General features: G+C 42.6%; 1 protein-coding gene across 3 annotated transcripts in view; it reads right to left on the minus strand.

Annotated features, from left to right (window-relative positions):
- The window catches only part of neur (E3 ubiquitin-protein ligase neur), a 47,903-nt gene that overhangs the window by 18,915 nt on the left and 14,504 nt on the right, over positions 1-14,484 (minus strand). Inside the window, exon 1 of one of the 3 annotated variants that reach the window (XM_066726255.1) lies at positions 4,425-5,349. The exons of the other annotated variants lie outside the window; for them this stretch is intronic. Coding sequence (XP_066582352.1) covers positions 4,425-4,755 — 331 coding nt within the window. The 5' untranslated portion in view covers positions 4,756-5,349. Of the gene's footprint in view, positions 1-4,424; positions 5,350-14,484 lie in introns of those variants that run through there. 3 annotated transcript variants of the gene reach the window in all.

Consider the following 14,484-nt stretch of genomic DNA (forward strand, 5'->3'; position numbering starts at 1 on the left):
TTTTAACTCGACGAGGGTGGTGAAAAGAATGAAGAGAGACTCGTTGGTTGGAGGAAAATGAACAAAAGAGTAATATAATTGCTGCTTTGAAAGCGAGCCCTCGTAATTTTGTCCGATAAAAGGAATACGGGTGTCTAATTGTAATTTGCGTCGAAAGAATTCTCGCTGCGATTACAATGGACGTTTCACGCTAGCAAAGTCTGCAGTAAACTGGCTTGAATGGTAAAGGAAGTATCCTGAACTGTGAGTTGTGATAGAATATTTTTGCGAGTCTTCGGGTGCTGATGCAATCCTGGATTTTAACGTAACTCCGTCATCAAGACCCGAAGACCGTTCTTATTTATTGGCTTTATTCCTACGTTCCAACCAAACTGCACAAGTGTCCGTATGGTACAGATACATGCAAAACGCACGTGCTAAGCTGTTCACGCACCTTACTTCCTTCGGTTCCACTTTCTGATGCGCAATTCATAGCATAATACCTTCGGGCATCGAGTTTCAACTTGGTTTTAATAACACGCTCCTCTTAGTCCAGCTCCCTCGAGGAGTCGATGTTATTTTCATAAAAGTTTCATTCGCATAATTGTACCGAGTGATAATTTTCCTCCACGTGCTGTCCCTCTCGAGGATTCTCTCGCATAGCTTCAGTACAGAGGTTATTTATTATCTTTCAAGAAAACGATGGACAAATTGTCCTGCAACAAAATGAAAAGCCCCGTGCTCGAGGCGTGACACGGCTCAGGTAGATCCCGCCGATGACTACGACTTCCGGCTGTGATTCAGCTCTACTTCCGCTCTTGATATCTTCTTTATGGAAGTTGCCTTCGTACCTGGCAGAGGCAAACCTGCACCATAAAATGAGTCTTTCGAGTGATGCACTCTGGACAAAGGAGAGATTCGCATTGGTCGAAGAAAAATATCGAGCTAATCTTTTGGATCAACGAACGGTTATCGCGGTACCAACGAATTTCGAACGAAGGATAAACGTAAACACGAAGAGCGATACGTAATAAGAAAGTTTATGCGTGGATGATGAGGAAATTGACGTAGTTCCAGAACGCTGAAAAATTCTCCTATTGAATACCGAGCGTGTTGAGAATTTATAATAAGGTTATTTGGGTCAAAATGAACAGGAAGTGGAGAGTCTGGCGAACCATCGATGTCTCCTCTCTTGTCCGCGTTGAAGAAAAATAGTTTTTTGGTGATTCAATCGGGGTTGTTACCGAGAGTACCCGAGTCCAGTTCAGAGGCAAAGTCGAAGCGATTTACACCGATCTCCGATAGATCCTTCAAGAATTACGGGATAAAGTTCACAGGAGAGTCTTCGTCCCGTTATACAAATTTACGATTAAGCGTGTGTCAGGATTCCTCAAAGACGCGAATATACACAGAGAAGGAAAGGATATTGAGAGATTCGAGGCACTGCAAGGAGAAAAACGTGGCCGATTGATCGAAGCAAAAGCAGCTGATGGGGAATACGGAACCGGCGCGAAACCGGTTCGCGGATGGCTGCTGGGAACAAAGACGGGTTCTATTCGCGGAGTGACGTCACGAGGAAAGTGGGTGGGTGGCTGAAGGAGGCGTTAAGGGTCAGTGAGGACGGTCAGTGCTCGGCCTGTTGCCTGCCTGCCTCTGCTTGCTTAAGAAGTAGGAGGAAAGGTGAGTGTGCCTCGTGAACTCACCGAGCATCCACAACCGTGCGGATTCTTCCACATTCGGTTCGACCCAACTTCTCTCTCTCTCTCTCTCTCTCTCTCTCCACATATACCAATGAAAGGAGTAAACAGAGAAATATTTACGCCTCCCCACTTTTTCCAACCACAATCCAATTACGCAATAGCAAAATAACGTCCGACAGAAATTATCCGAGCAAATCTCTGCGGGACACGTGGTACCTCTGAGTCATGGCATAAGCGAGATTTGTATTATTTTGATAATGACGTGGAAAGATGGAGCGAGTCGCAGGCGCACGTGCCATTCTCTTTCTACCTCTCCGACAATCGAGGCTATTTGTAGCGCAGGTTACCGCTGACTCCACCTGTGGCAGCAGAGCACGAGTCCTATAACAGCTGATAATACCATGAGAGTGGTTGGAGTGATTCACCGGAAAAAAGGGGACGCAAAAGGAGGAAAGAGCAAGCGCGCTATTAGCCCTGTTGCTTTTTATGCTCGGATAACTCGGATGGAAAGAAATAAGGTGCGCCAGCAGCACCTCGTTCGGAGCTTCCGCTCCCCTCCCCTCCCCCTCTCCTTCCCCTCTGCACAGCTTCCGTCCGCTTCTCTTTCCTCCTCTTCCTCTTCGGCAGCATCGCGGAACTCTTTTTAGTGTTATTATTATTATTATTATTACTGCTTTTGCCATACTCCACCATCACTGGCAATTCCATCCCTTCGATCTCCCGACTCGATTCTACGTTCAATCGATATTTCCCGATTGTGTCGCGATAACCAACTTTTTTCTCCCTCACCCGGAAGCTATTGGAAATTTTGCGCAAGGCTTCGCGTGGAAAAAACATCGTCTTCCGGGCGTAGAAGAGTCGACGAACCGCAAAACGATAGTCGCGAGTCGATGATCCAAGTTAGAGGGAAGGACATATAAGCAGGTAAAAAAAGTTTGAAATTTTCGAGGTGACCGCCAGCTGTTATTGTTCCCTTGCCGAAGAGGAAGAGAGAAAAAAATCTAGCGGAGGGGAAGTTGGTAGGGAAGAAAAGAGGGCGGCGAGGGTGAACAGCTGCTATCCTCCTGGAAGAAGGGAAGGGAGTATTTCGACCTCTCTCTCTCTCTCTTCTATATGGTTCCTCCGAGAGATTTCGAAAGAAGAATGGCACACGTATGCCTTTGAAAATCGTAAATTTAACGGTCGTCCACCCCTACCCCTCTGACAAAAAAAAAACCTTTCTTTCACCTCCCATTGGCTGCCGCGAGATCTCCGGGCTGATCAAAATGCGCTTTTCCCTTTATTGCGGCTTTTACCGGAATAAAAGGAAATAAAATCTGATAATTTACGAAAGAGGAATCGAGGCGATAACGGAGCGTTGATTTTCCAAGAAAAGTTGAGAGAGCCTCCCGCAAAGTTGGAATGACTCGGTCTCTCAGCGTTGGTCCCCAACCTCCCCTGGTAAGGAAAAGTTGCTGGAACGTGAAATGAAATTTTGTCGGGCATGTGCATGGAGAAAAACGCAGTGGCTATAAAAGTTGGAATAGGAGCGTCCTCGGTGATCTTATGTGGCCATCGAGTAGCACGAGGGACCAGTGCAAAGGGAAGTAAAAATCTACTTTGGAATAATTTGCACATGACAGAAATAAAGGTTAACGATGGCAGTAAAAGAGCTGCTGCCGCTGCTACTGCAGCTGAATTCCGAGCTTAGAGGGAGAAGACCCTTCGAAAAGCGAATATGGGGATCTTATGATGAGGAAGTGTAAAAAGATGTAAAGTTCAATTTTCCTGCGACGAGAATTGATAACGATAAAAGAGTTGCTGGATAACGCGGTGAGTAGAAAGTAGCAAAATTTCTACCACTACTACTATGACAAAGAAGAAGAAGGGTAAAATAATGTAAAGTTCAATTTTCACGCGACGAGAACTAATGACGATAAAAGGGTCGCCGAATAACATTAGCAACTCTGAATTTCAGAAGGATGAGATTGAGCAAGGAGCAGAAATCCTATTACTACCACTACAAAGAAGAAGAAGAAGCAGAATAAAAAGTGCAAAGTGTAATTTTCAATGAACAAGGACAACGATAAAAGGGTTGGGTTGGGTAAGAAGACATTGGATAACCCTGGATTTAGGGTGGAACGAGGTCGAAAGCATCGCAGAAATCCTACGACAAAGAGGAAGAAGAAACTGATATATCATCATCCATTGAGGGAAAAGTCGGTCAACGATGTACGCATGGCCAACAGTTCTATACCAAAGGATTTGCCTGTTTTCTAATAAGAGTCTGCTAAACCGAGGTTGGGTATAGTGATGAGAGGGAAAACACGAAAATAGAAGGAACCAAAGAGATGCAACATTTTCCCGAGCTACTCTCCTATCTATATATATATATATATGCACCAGCCACAAACTCGACTCGGCACAAATATCGAGGCGAATGTTGCGTACGATAAAGCTCGCTGCGAGGAAAAAGCAGGAAGCCGCTGATAAAGTTTATGACGCGGTACCTTTGCGAGATTATTCGAGTACTCTTTTCCTTCTATTTTCAGCGTCTCCTCTTCAGAGTCTACATCGTAAAAGAGGAACGCGACGAATTTACAAGAAAATCAGCAAAAGGAAACGAAGGAGCAAGGTTCAAATATAAATATACGGTCGTTTGGTAATACGAAGAGATTTCGCGGTATCCCCGTTCGCAGAGAAGAGTCTCATCGACGTCGCTGCTCGACGATTAGAGAAACAAAGAAGAAGAAGAAGAAGGCTCACCTAATCCCATCTTGCGTTTCAGTTTCTTCAGAACTTTCATTTTGCTGCGCAACGGAGCCAGGATATTGCTATCGGAGCTTCCGTTCTGCGATTCCACAGGCGTTTGCTTGCCGTGATGATGATGATGATGATGGTTCTGGTGATTGGGTTCGTGATGGTGATGATGGTGATGGTGGTGATGATGAAATTGTTGTTGCTGTTGCTGGTGCTGATTCTGCTGTTGTTGCTGATGATGATGATGCACGCTGGCACTGGGGCTGCTGAGGTGGCTGCAGCAGTGACAGGGGTGGCTTTTGCTGCCCTTGACCACGCACTCTCCGGACACCCCCATCAATGCAGCCTCGGGTATTATCGGAAAGAACGTCGAAGAGAGAGAGAGAGAGAGAGAGAGGGGGGAAGACCTCGATACTCTCACAGAGAATCACTGATTATCGAAGGACAACACTGAACTTTAAAAGATGCTGGTACCAAAGTGCGAAAGCTTTGGTTCTCCAACGAAGAAGAAGAGGAAGAAGAAGCAGAAGACCAGGAGAATCCTGACGGAGATGCACGAACGAGGGTTGAGTTTCGGCACTGACAACTCGCGAGTGACGACGGACGACGAGCCTGAGGATCGGATCGAACGCGTGTTTTGAAAGGAGGGCAAGAGAGATCGTGGATGCACCGAGCCAGTGCCCCACGACGAGCGCCCAGGGACGACTGAACGCTCCGTTGCTGAGCACAGCTTGGTTAGCCGAGTATCGCAAAAGAGCTCGCGAGCCACCGACCAATCGGAGCACTCCGAGCACCGTGTAGCCTCCCCACTTCCTTCTCCTCGATGCTCGACGAGATGCAGAGCGCAGGCAGAACGCGCGGAGGGCCACAACTTCGGGCAACTGGCACCTGGTGGACAGCTGCCCTTACCTGGCCTGGCCTATACACCGGGCCACCCCTGCTCGCTCCTTCGCTCGCTCGCTCGCTCGCTTGCCTGCCTGCCTGCTGATGCCTTATTCTGTGCTTTTCTCTCCTCTTCTTCTCTCTCCCCTTCGACTCCATATTTTATATATATATATATATGTGTGCGTGTATGTATGTACGTCTCTTCAGCATCCCCGTATTCCTCTCCCACGCCAATCCACCGACTTTACCACGTTTCTCCCATTTACTCTCCTATATTCGATTCTTCACGAAATTCTATTTTAATATACATATATATATATATAGTAATCATTGGTTCTAGAGAGAAAAACTTTCCTCGACTAGCTCTTCTGGTATTCTAAATTTAGAATGGAAGAAGCACGTATATATATGTACTGCGCGTACATGAATTTTAGAGATTTTTAGATCGAGGCCAGTCAGACGCTTTTTCCCTTGTCTTATGCATGCGAGCGTAGGAGCCCATTCAAACCTCACCATGCGAATCAAAACAGACTCATTCACTTCCCTTGAAATAAGTAATGAGTGACTTTCTCGCATCTCACTCGCTCTTTCTTCAGATTCTTTTTTTTTTTTCATTCCTGGCCAGAACCACGCCAAAGATCGTGTTTCCATGAGACTCTGGATAAGGTTCGATCCCAAGAGATACTATTTCCATTATAGCGATCGATAAAAGAGCCTATCTTAGCTTGATTGCTTTTACGCACGACCAGCTGACCAAATTTTAAATATATATAAAATAGAGGTGCCCCCATGCCATGAAAAATCAAAATTAAGAGAGGCTAAATTTCCCATTGAAAAAGTAGCATGCGGGCCGCTTTTCCAAGGTGCAACGATGAAGACGACGCGTACCGATAGGATGGAACGATTCAAGGAATCCAGATATAGAAGCGTCTTATCGAGGAAAGAAAATTGAAGAATTCCCGAAAGGAATTCCGAGGGTGTCTTCGTTCCAGCATGGATGGCAACTCAATTTACTCGCCGAGTGAAAGACGATCGATCCTCTCGCAGGAATACCGAAGCGTCCAGAATTTCATATTTGTCTCCCGTGTCTCTCCACCTATATATAGGTATATATATGTGCATGTGTGTGTGTGGGCACAGGGTGACGTCACAGTCGGATAGAATCGTTTCGCACAGAAGCACGACTGGAACGTCATTCAAGGTCCTAGTAGCTCCCTCGACTAATTGATCAAGCGTTAATTGAACCTTGGAATTCCGTGAGGAATCCCTCGATAGATTCTCTGGCCAAGGGGTCAAACAGAATTTCATTGCTGGGACACGTTTTGGCAGGTTGAAGGTCCGATGGTTGGCACCACCACCTCGCCCTATGATATGTTTCCAATGTCCCTGCCTTGTTATTACACCACTTATGGTCTATACGTGTATATATATATATATATATAGAAGAGAGGGCTTTGTGCAAAGGGGATGCTGCTCTCGGTGATTTGCAGCCACTTGCACATCAGGTACTTGATACACGCCAGTAATAAAATTCCGTTATTATTTTGCTTTCTCTCTCTCTCTCTCTCTCTCTCTCTCTCTCTCTTGATGCACAGCAAGTCTGCGCAAGGACGTCCAAGTTTTTGTCACGCCGCATGCGTTTCACGCACTATTCTTCGCGAGGCTCCGACAGGAATAGGAAACGGGCTCGGAGTCACATTCTCGAAGGATGGGAAATATGCCCACGGTACCGTGGCTGCCACTTCCTTTCGCACATCCTCCTCGCCCGGATCGTCGCTCTTCTTGCGTAACGATTACGGGAGCTAACGGAAACAGTCCCTCCGACGTTTCACCGACCAAATAACATTATAACGCGAAATTTCTGCTCGTTTTATCAACGATATCCCCCCTTTTCATTTTGATCACTTTGTCATAAGAATATTGTATTTTTTTTATCGAAAAGGAAAAGTGCACGATATATCAGTTTCCTTTGAAAATTATACAAAGTTCAGACGCGATATTTTAATTATGAAACAGTTGGAGCTGATTTTTCTCGACATTTGAAAGTTTGTGACAAATCGTTTCCAAGCTAGCGAGAAGCCTTTTGAAGTTTCATTTGAAGTGACGAAAATTCTTTTCTTTGGTACTCTCGTATTATCAGACAATGTCTGTAGAATTATTAAATAGTTCAAGGAATAGTACTTCTTTTGATTCATAAAAACAGTTCCAAAACTGTTTTCAAAGAATTTTCTTTGTCACTGAATTGATGTATAAATTTTAATTAAAAAAAGAGTCAATCTTGAAAATCATGAGCAAATTTATAAAAACATTTGAAAGCTGTGTATACAGATATAGAAATAATGTAAAATGTTGAATGAAAGAATTAACATGTAAGCATGTAAATAATACTAAATATAAGTACGCAAGTTTTGTTCGATCGTGCTCGTTTGGCTGTGTCAATTTAATAGCTGTAAAAACACAAGAGAGGGGTCCTAAATTTTCAAAGATGGCATCGGAGCGAGGATGCTTTGATTCGTTGTAAAACATTTGCTGCTTTTGCCGGAAAAGATTGGCCATTTCCTTTGCAAGATAGTCGAGGAAAATTCCGTATGAAAATATTCAAGAGGCAGCATAGTGTCTTTAATGAATCCTTTATTAAGCGAATAAGGCGGTGTGGGTGCGTGGAAAGCGTGCATTGTTCTCGCGGCTTTGAGCACGATATAGGAGGCCGAGCAAAGTGTTGGTGGACGCGTGCACCTAAGGTTTCGCACGTCATTATGGCCAGGATAAATGAAATGCAGCCCCTTGACCGCGCACGCATAGATCCGTGGATTTCAGGACGCGTGCACCGATGCAAGCCAAATACACCCATCTCCCCATTGCAATTTTATTTATGTACAAAGCTGAAAACCAGCGAATCGACCACCAAAGCCTCTCTATAGCTGCGCTGCATTTATATTTACCGCTAAACAATGTTAAATTCATTCTACAAAATTAATCTACGAAACACGTGCTAATTTAACAAAAATATAGTGAAATCAATATTTTAAGCAAGTATTTTTTAATTATAAAAATAGAAGGTAACATTCTCGGATTATTCATCAAAAAAAATCTTCGGAACATCAAAATTATTATTGAAAACAAACATTCTGGATTGCATAATAGGAAAAGAGATCATCGTCACAAAATGGTGTTAATATAATATATTTATGTACTTAACAAAATTATTCAAATGAAAATTCTTTTAGAAAATTTTTAAAGATAAGAAAAGCATGTTAAATCGGAAAGATAAAAATTTAATTCACCATTGATTCTTTTAAAATACTGGACAAACTTTATTATTATCAGGATCGAAAGTTTATATATTAGAGATTGGAGTATAATTAGTAATATATATATTATAAAATAATTAGACTAATTTTGAAAATGTTATCGATCGAATTGGGTCAGAAAGACAGGTAAGTCGTGCTCGATTCTTTTCGCTCCAACGACCGTGTCCATATTTCGAAAGCGAGGTGAACGTATGAATGAAAGTGGAGGAGGAGGAGGAGGGGGAGGAAATTGGCGGGAGGATAAAAGGACGTAACGGAGGAAACAACGTCATCCGACGGCACCGCAATTCGAGCCATAGAGTTTCTCGTAAAAGAACTAAAATAATGTTCAAATCCATCGCAGCTTTTCCGTCTCGCGAGACAACGAAACGGATACACGCCTGGCTAAATCCTGGCAGTTTGCACACTTTGCACGGCGGCCTGGCGCAGCAAGCTGTTTACTTGCTTGGCGAAATTCTCCTAGAATTTACTGGCTTTCCCACTACGGCACCACTGTTTTATCGCGTTCAGCCAATTAGAGAGCTCCATGAAAGATAACTCGCTTGAATTTCGTTCGTTATACACCTTATTCCTGCAGTACCTCAACTGCATCGACCCATTTTTATTCTCAACGTTCAACTTTCAAAAATAATTCATTAACTAGTTTATCTTGGTTTTCTTTTAATCGCGCTGAGAAAATGCGATGGAAATTCATGCTTTTCGACTTTTCTTTCAATTTTCTCTTCTCTTCGAGATATAGTTCAATATATATATATATTTACTCTCTTTGTGGTTGGTTTAACCGATGAGTACGAGACGAGTGTTTGTACGAATAAATAAAATTGAGGTTTTCCGTGTATTTATTGAACGAAAGAGAGAGGGGGGGGGGGGGGGTAGTGGGTGTAGAGAAGCATCTGTTTGAAACATCTTATCGTGCAGATGCGGTTTTTGGAAGAAGGGCCCACCGCACATTACCACTACCAATAAGACGGTATAAGCAAGGCAGCGCACGAGGATGTCAGCGAAGCCAACGTGAATTCTACATAATGTGAAATAGCGGAAGTAAGGCGGATGGCAGGAAGTCGGGGAGACCGGCGCGTGCGCTCCCCCTCGAAAACGAAGAAGGGGGCATTTTAGGAGCGAATTGTCGGCTCGGATTACTCCGAACCCTCCGTGCATGGAAGGGATGCCCCATGGATCCTCAGCCGTCTACCCCACCCCCCCCCCCCTCTCTCTCTCTCTCTCTCTCTCTCACATACTCAACCTTTCATCCCTGCAATCGGAATTTTAACATTCCTTCCACGATTTTCCCCGATGATTCCCCGTTCCATCGAGGTAGAACATCAAAGAAAAAACAAAAAAATAAATTACAATCAAAGAAAGCATAAAATCCAAAGACTTTGTCCATTGAATAGCCGTGGATGAGTTAAATGAACGAGGAACGATGGGCGAGATTGAATTTTAGTGGTTTTTAAGTGAGAACCTCTGAAGAGGAAGGGGGAGGGAGGCCTTGTGCGCGCAGGGGCCCCTATTGGAGGGCCTCACGCACATCTGACAGAGCCATTGACCGAAAGTACATATATATAGGATCTTTCGGGCCGCTTCTTATTTCTGGAGCACAGACGGATGGCAGGACGACGCGGTTAGGGCGCAGAGCTACCCTTTCTCGAGCCAACGACCAATTAGAAGCCACGAAAACGTGTTGTACGTGTGCGAAGCTGCAATGCCTCCTGCAACGAAATCCACTCGTATGTATATATAGGTATAAAATGAAAAGCGCACTTTCTATAGAAACACGCTTCTCCCCCCCCCCCCTCCCTCCAGAGGCTCATTCCTCCTCCCCCTGATGCAATTGACCAAAGCATTCCGATCGCATCTAAATTCTAATTTGCTCAAGGTGAGCCAGACGTGCGTTGAATTTTTTTGCCGAGTCTCCTCGCCGGACCGTCCCCGATAAAGCGTAATGTCGACTTTAGTGCGCGGCGGAGGAAACGGAGATACGCTCCGCAACTATGAGCCATCAGCCTTACACCCTGCAAGAATCGACTCTTCAACTATATGCCCTTATACCTCGTCCTCCCCCTAATTTATTCACTCGCCGGTATACCCGCTCAAACACTCGCTTCTTCTGCTTCTACTTCCTTATCTTCACCTCTTCATTTACACCGTGAGTATATACATGTGTCTTCTCACAATTCACTCAAATTCGACTCATCTTGCTTTCACACATTTTATATTGAAAGATGATCGAGTCTTTGAGTGGCTAACGCGAGACAAAATTCAGCCCATTGTAGCTCAATCATTGCATCATTATTCAATTCACCGCATTGAGTCCTCCAGATAGGTCCATCAGAGGCCCGGGACTCGTTTATGCAGAGCGATCAACGTAACCTGGAGAAAAATCAATGTAAGAGTAGGCGCATCATCGCAGAGACCTTGGCTATTTTAGGATACAAAATTATCCAATGGTCCTTCACCGTCCATCCACACTGAGAAAAGTCTTTCAATTAATGAACAATGTTTCGTTCTAATAACGGTGAAGAAAATTTGTTGATATAACGAATAAATTCATTGACACGAGAAATACTTCATTACATAATCAATTATTCGTTGTATCAATTAATTTTGTTTACAGTTATAATAAAAAATTGTTAATTAGTCGCATTTATCGCAGAGCAGCCCGAGGATCACGCCTGCTTCCTCCCCTCGCTACTTGATAAGGACCGACCCTGAAGAAGCGTTCCAACAATTATTATATACATATACGGATCGGCTTTCCGAGGTCGTCGGGTAAACAGAAATTTCGACAGATGTACTGAACATTTTCAGCAACTTCCTATTATACGTAGGAACCACCTTCCCTCTATTCATTCATCAGTTTTGTTTGTCTAGAGTAGCGGGCGCTATCTTCCAGATGACTACAAACGTCTCGCTAAATTCGTTCGTAACCATACGCTAACTAGCTCCTTCTGATGGATTATTTGAGAAGAATTTAGCGGGATCTCTCGAGGAGGAAGAGGAATTTTTTCACGCACCGCGGTTTGAATATTGAAATAAGGAGGTATAGGAGTGGAGAGGAGGGGGGAGAGGAGTGCAGACTCTACTCTTATGCGGAGAACAATTAAGACGTGCATCGGCAGCTGCATACGGGCCACATCTCCTGAGCCACCGAGCGGTTTCAGCTGTCAAGCGCTATCATCCGCGGAAGACTTCGCGAAAGCACACGGTACACCTGTCCCCCAATATATATATATATATATATATATATGTATACGCAAAATATCATTTCATCCACATCATCTTTGCACTTCTTTTCCCGCGATGATAGCTCATTGTACCGTACCTCAAAGTAGAGGATGCGGGTTCTTTCCTGAACTTCCCATTAAAGTACATCTAACTACGACTTTACAAACGGATAATGCTGCAGCGAATAACCAAATCTACATATCGCTCGTTAAATATACAGACGCGTCGTAATCGAGCTTGCCTTGTCTTTAAATAAACTCATTTTAATGTACTGATAACACTACTGCTGAATTATTTCAACGAAACATCTAGACAAAGTGGTTTCTAGAAAATTGACTACATTTTGTATACAGTGAAAAGAAAGTTTAAATATTTTTTATTATGTGTATTGATATTATTTCTACATTATAAAATTATTGGTGAATTTTTCTGTTGAAACATGGAGAGAATATTAAAGTGAATTTTAACGTGTGTCCTTCGTTGTTTCGTCTTATCTTTGTCACTCGAAGGAAGAATTATCGAATTTACACTTAAAATTAATGTGACCTTTAAATGCACCTGAAAATCAATAATTCTTTCTGGGAATAAAAAAACACGACGATATACAACTAAGGATACAGAGTTAAATTTACTTTAATACTTTCTCCACCTGCATTTATGAAGTTTTAATGGTTTACAAATAATATATTATATTTGGATAAAATTGTTTTTGTTTCTCATAATGACTCGTTGGTGTATTAACGAAGGATATGTAGATTTCGTTATTTTTGTATAGAGTAATTTTGTCTGTTAGTACAGTGGTACTTGTATATTAGATAAAAGGGCGGGGAGGGGGGGGGGGGAGGTTTTTAAAATGATGAATATGAATGGTACGTGCCAGGGTTTCCATCAAGCAGGATTAAAAGAACCAACGTTGCGTAAATTAAACGTGACATTGGAGAGAAAAACGTGACGATAGAGATTACTGTTAAAAGGACAATCATCGAATAATCGGCTTTTCGGCAGCCACAAAGAAGGGGCCATTATCTCGTTACTCAAATAGACCGCTTATCAGCGACTACGGTTAGGTCGACTACAACCACAGCACTATACAACGGTCAAAGTAATATCGCTAACCTCTTGTAAAAATATTTTTCCTATTAAGCTCTTAAAAAATTCTCTTCCCTCTTTAAACTTTTATGATTCGAAAATTGCACAAGTTTTTCTCTCATATTTCCATAATTTAATCCCAAACTCGCGCAAGCCTGCAGTGAAATAACATGTGCGGTTCTATTGCGGTGAAGATCAGGTGCAGGCGTGGTTGAAAGCTTTAATAGTGCACGAGCGCAAAAATTATTTCCCGCAGAAGATCGACTTTAGTAAAAAAAATAAATAGTGGAATAATGTACGTATTAGCGTAGTCTTGTAATAAATACCATCGGGAGTGTATTAAGTTTTCAGGGATACTCACATCGTTGTATCTGGAAATATTTGCAAAAAATATAATATACCAGTTTACTCTGTTTTCTATAATTTCAACTTTTCAACAAAGTAATTATTAAACGATAAAACTGATTTATATTCATAAACAGTTGAATTTTTTTTAAATAAATTGAAGAAACAAAGAAATGTGAAACGTTAGTCTTCCAGTGTAAAAACAAGTTTTATTCACCCTGTGCTTCCAATTCTGAACGAAGCTAAATTTGCACTTTTGCTTTCTTCCAAAAGTCATAGTTCTCTGGCATTGAAGCTGAGGTAAGACCGAGGTGAAAACTCGTGATCTAAAAGAAAAATTGTGCAGGAGTTCTCAATGGCCCCGAGACCACCCCCACACCTATCCTTTTTATACCTGTCCTCCCCTGCGGTTACGTTCTAAGATCCGAACAACGGAGAAGCTTACAAGATGCCCACTGACGGATCCCAACAAAAGTAATGGATTCTTGAGTCCTTTCGTATGACTAACCAAAAGATCTTGTTAGAAACACGAGGACAATGCAGAAGAGCGTGGGCGTGATTCTTAAAGGATATACGATTGCGACTTAAACCTACTTTGACTTTTCCTCGACTCCCGAAGAATTTTCTTGAAAGAATAAACTATATATGTATATACACGTGCTTTCATCAAACACAGAATATAGCAAGTTATTCCAGTGGAAGATGAGAGAAATTTTCTAATGCAAATCCGACAAAGAGACTCGTATAATGTCATATTTGATAATAGAGTAAAGGAAAAAACTTTCCAGAAAATAATTATTTAATTGCAAAATTGCTTGCAGAAATGTGTTGTTTCGAATAGAAACTACGATTAAAAACGAGTCTTGGAGCTCTTATACAAATACATACCTGTGACACTCACACGATCATACTTCATGGAGCTATGCGACACTCGCACGATAATATTCTCATGGAGCTATATACAGCTAACAGCTGACGCAAATTTGAACAGAGCATTAAATCAGCAGGAGCAGGTAAAAGGTCGGAACAGCATCACCATAGATTTCCAAGGGAAGAAAACATATTGGACTGGACCTTTCGAGATCCTTTTAAGCGATAAAGATTTTTCTCGAGTAACGTTGCGTTTGACCAGTGTGAAGTTAGCACCCCAAATTTTAAAAATGGAAAAAAAATCAAACAGTTCTGATAGCACCCGGACAATTTCTACAGAT

This window comes from Prorops nasuta, unplaced genomic scaffold (assembly GCF_024137725.1).
Source record: "Prorops nasuta isolate Cenicafe-Biocafe unplaced genomic scaffold, Cenicafe_Pnas_1.2 PNAS00004, whole genome shotgun sequence".
NCBI classification, from domain to species: Eukaryota; Metazoa; Arthropoda; class Insecta; order Hymenoptera; family Bethylidae; genus Prorops; species Prorops nasuta.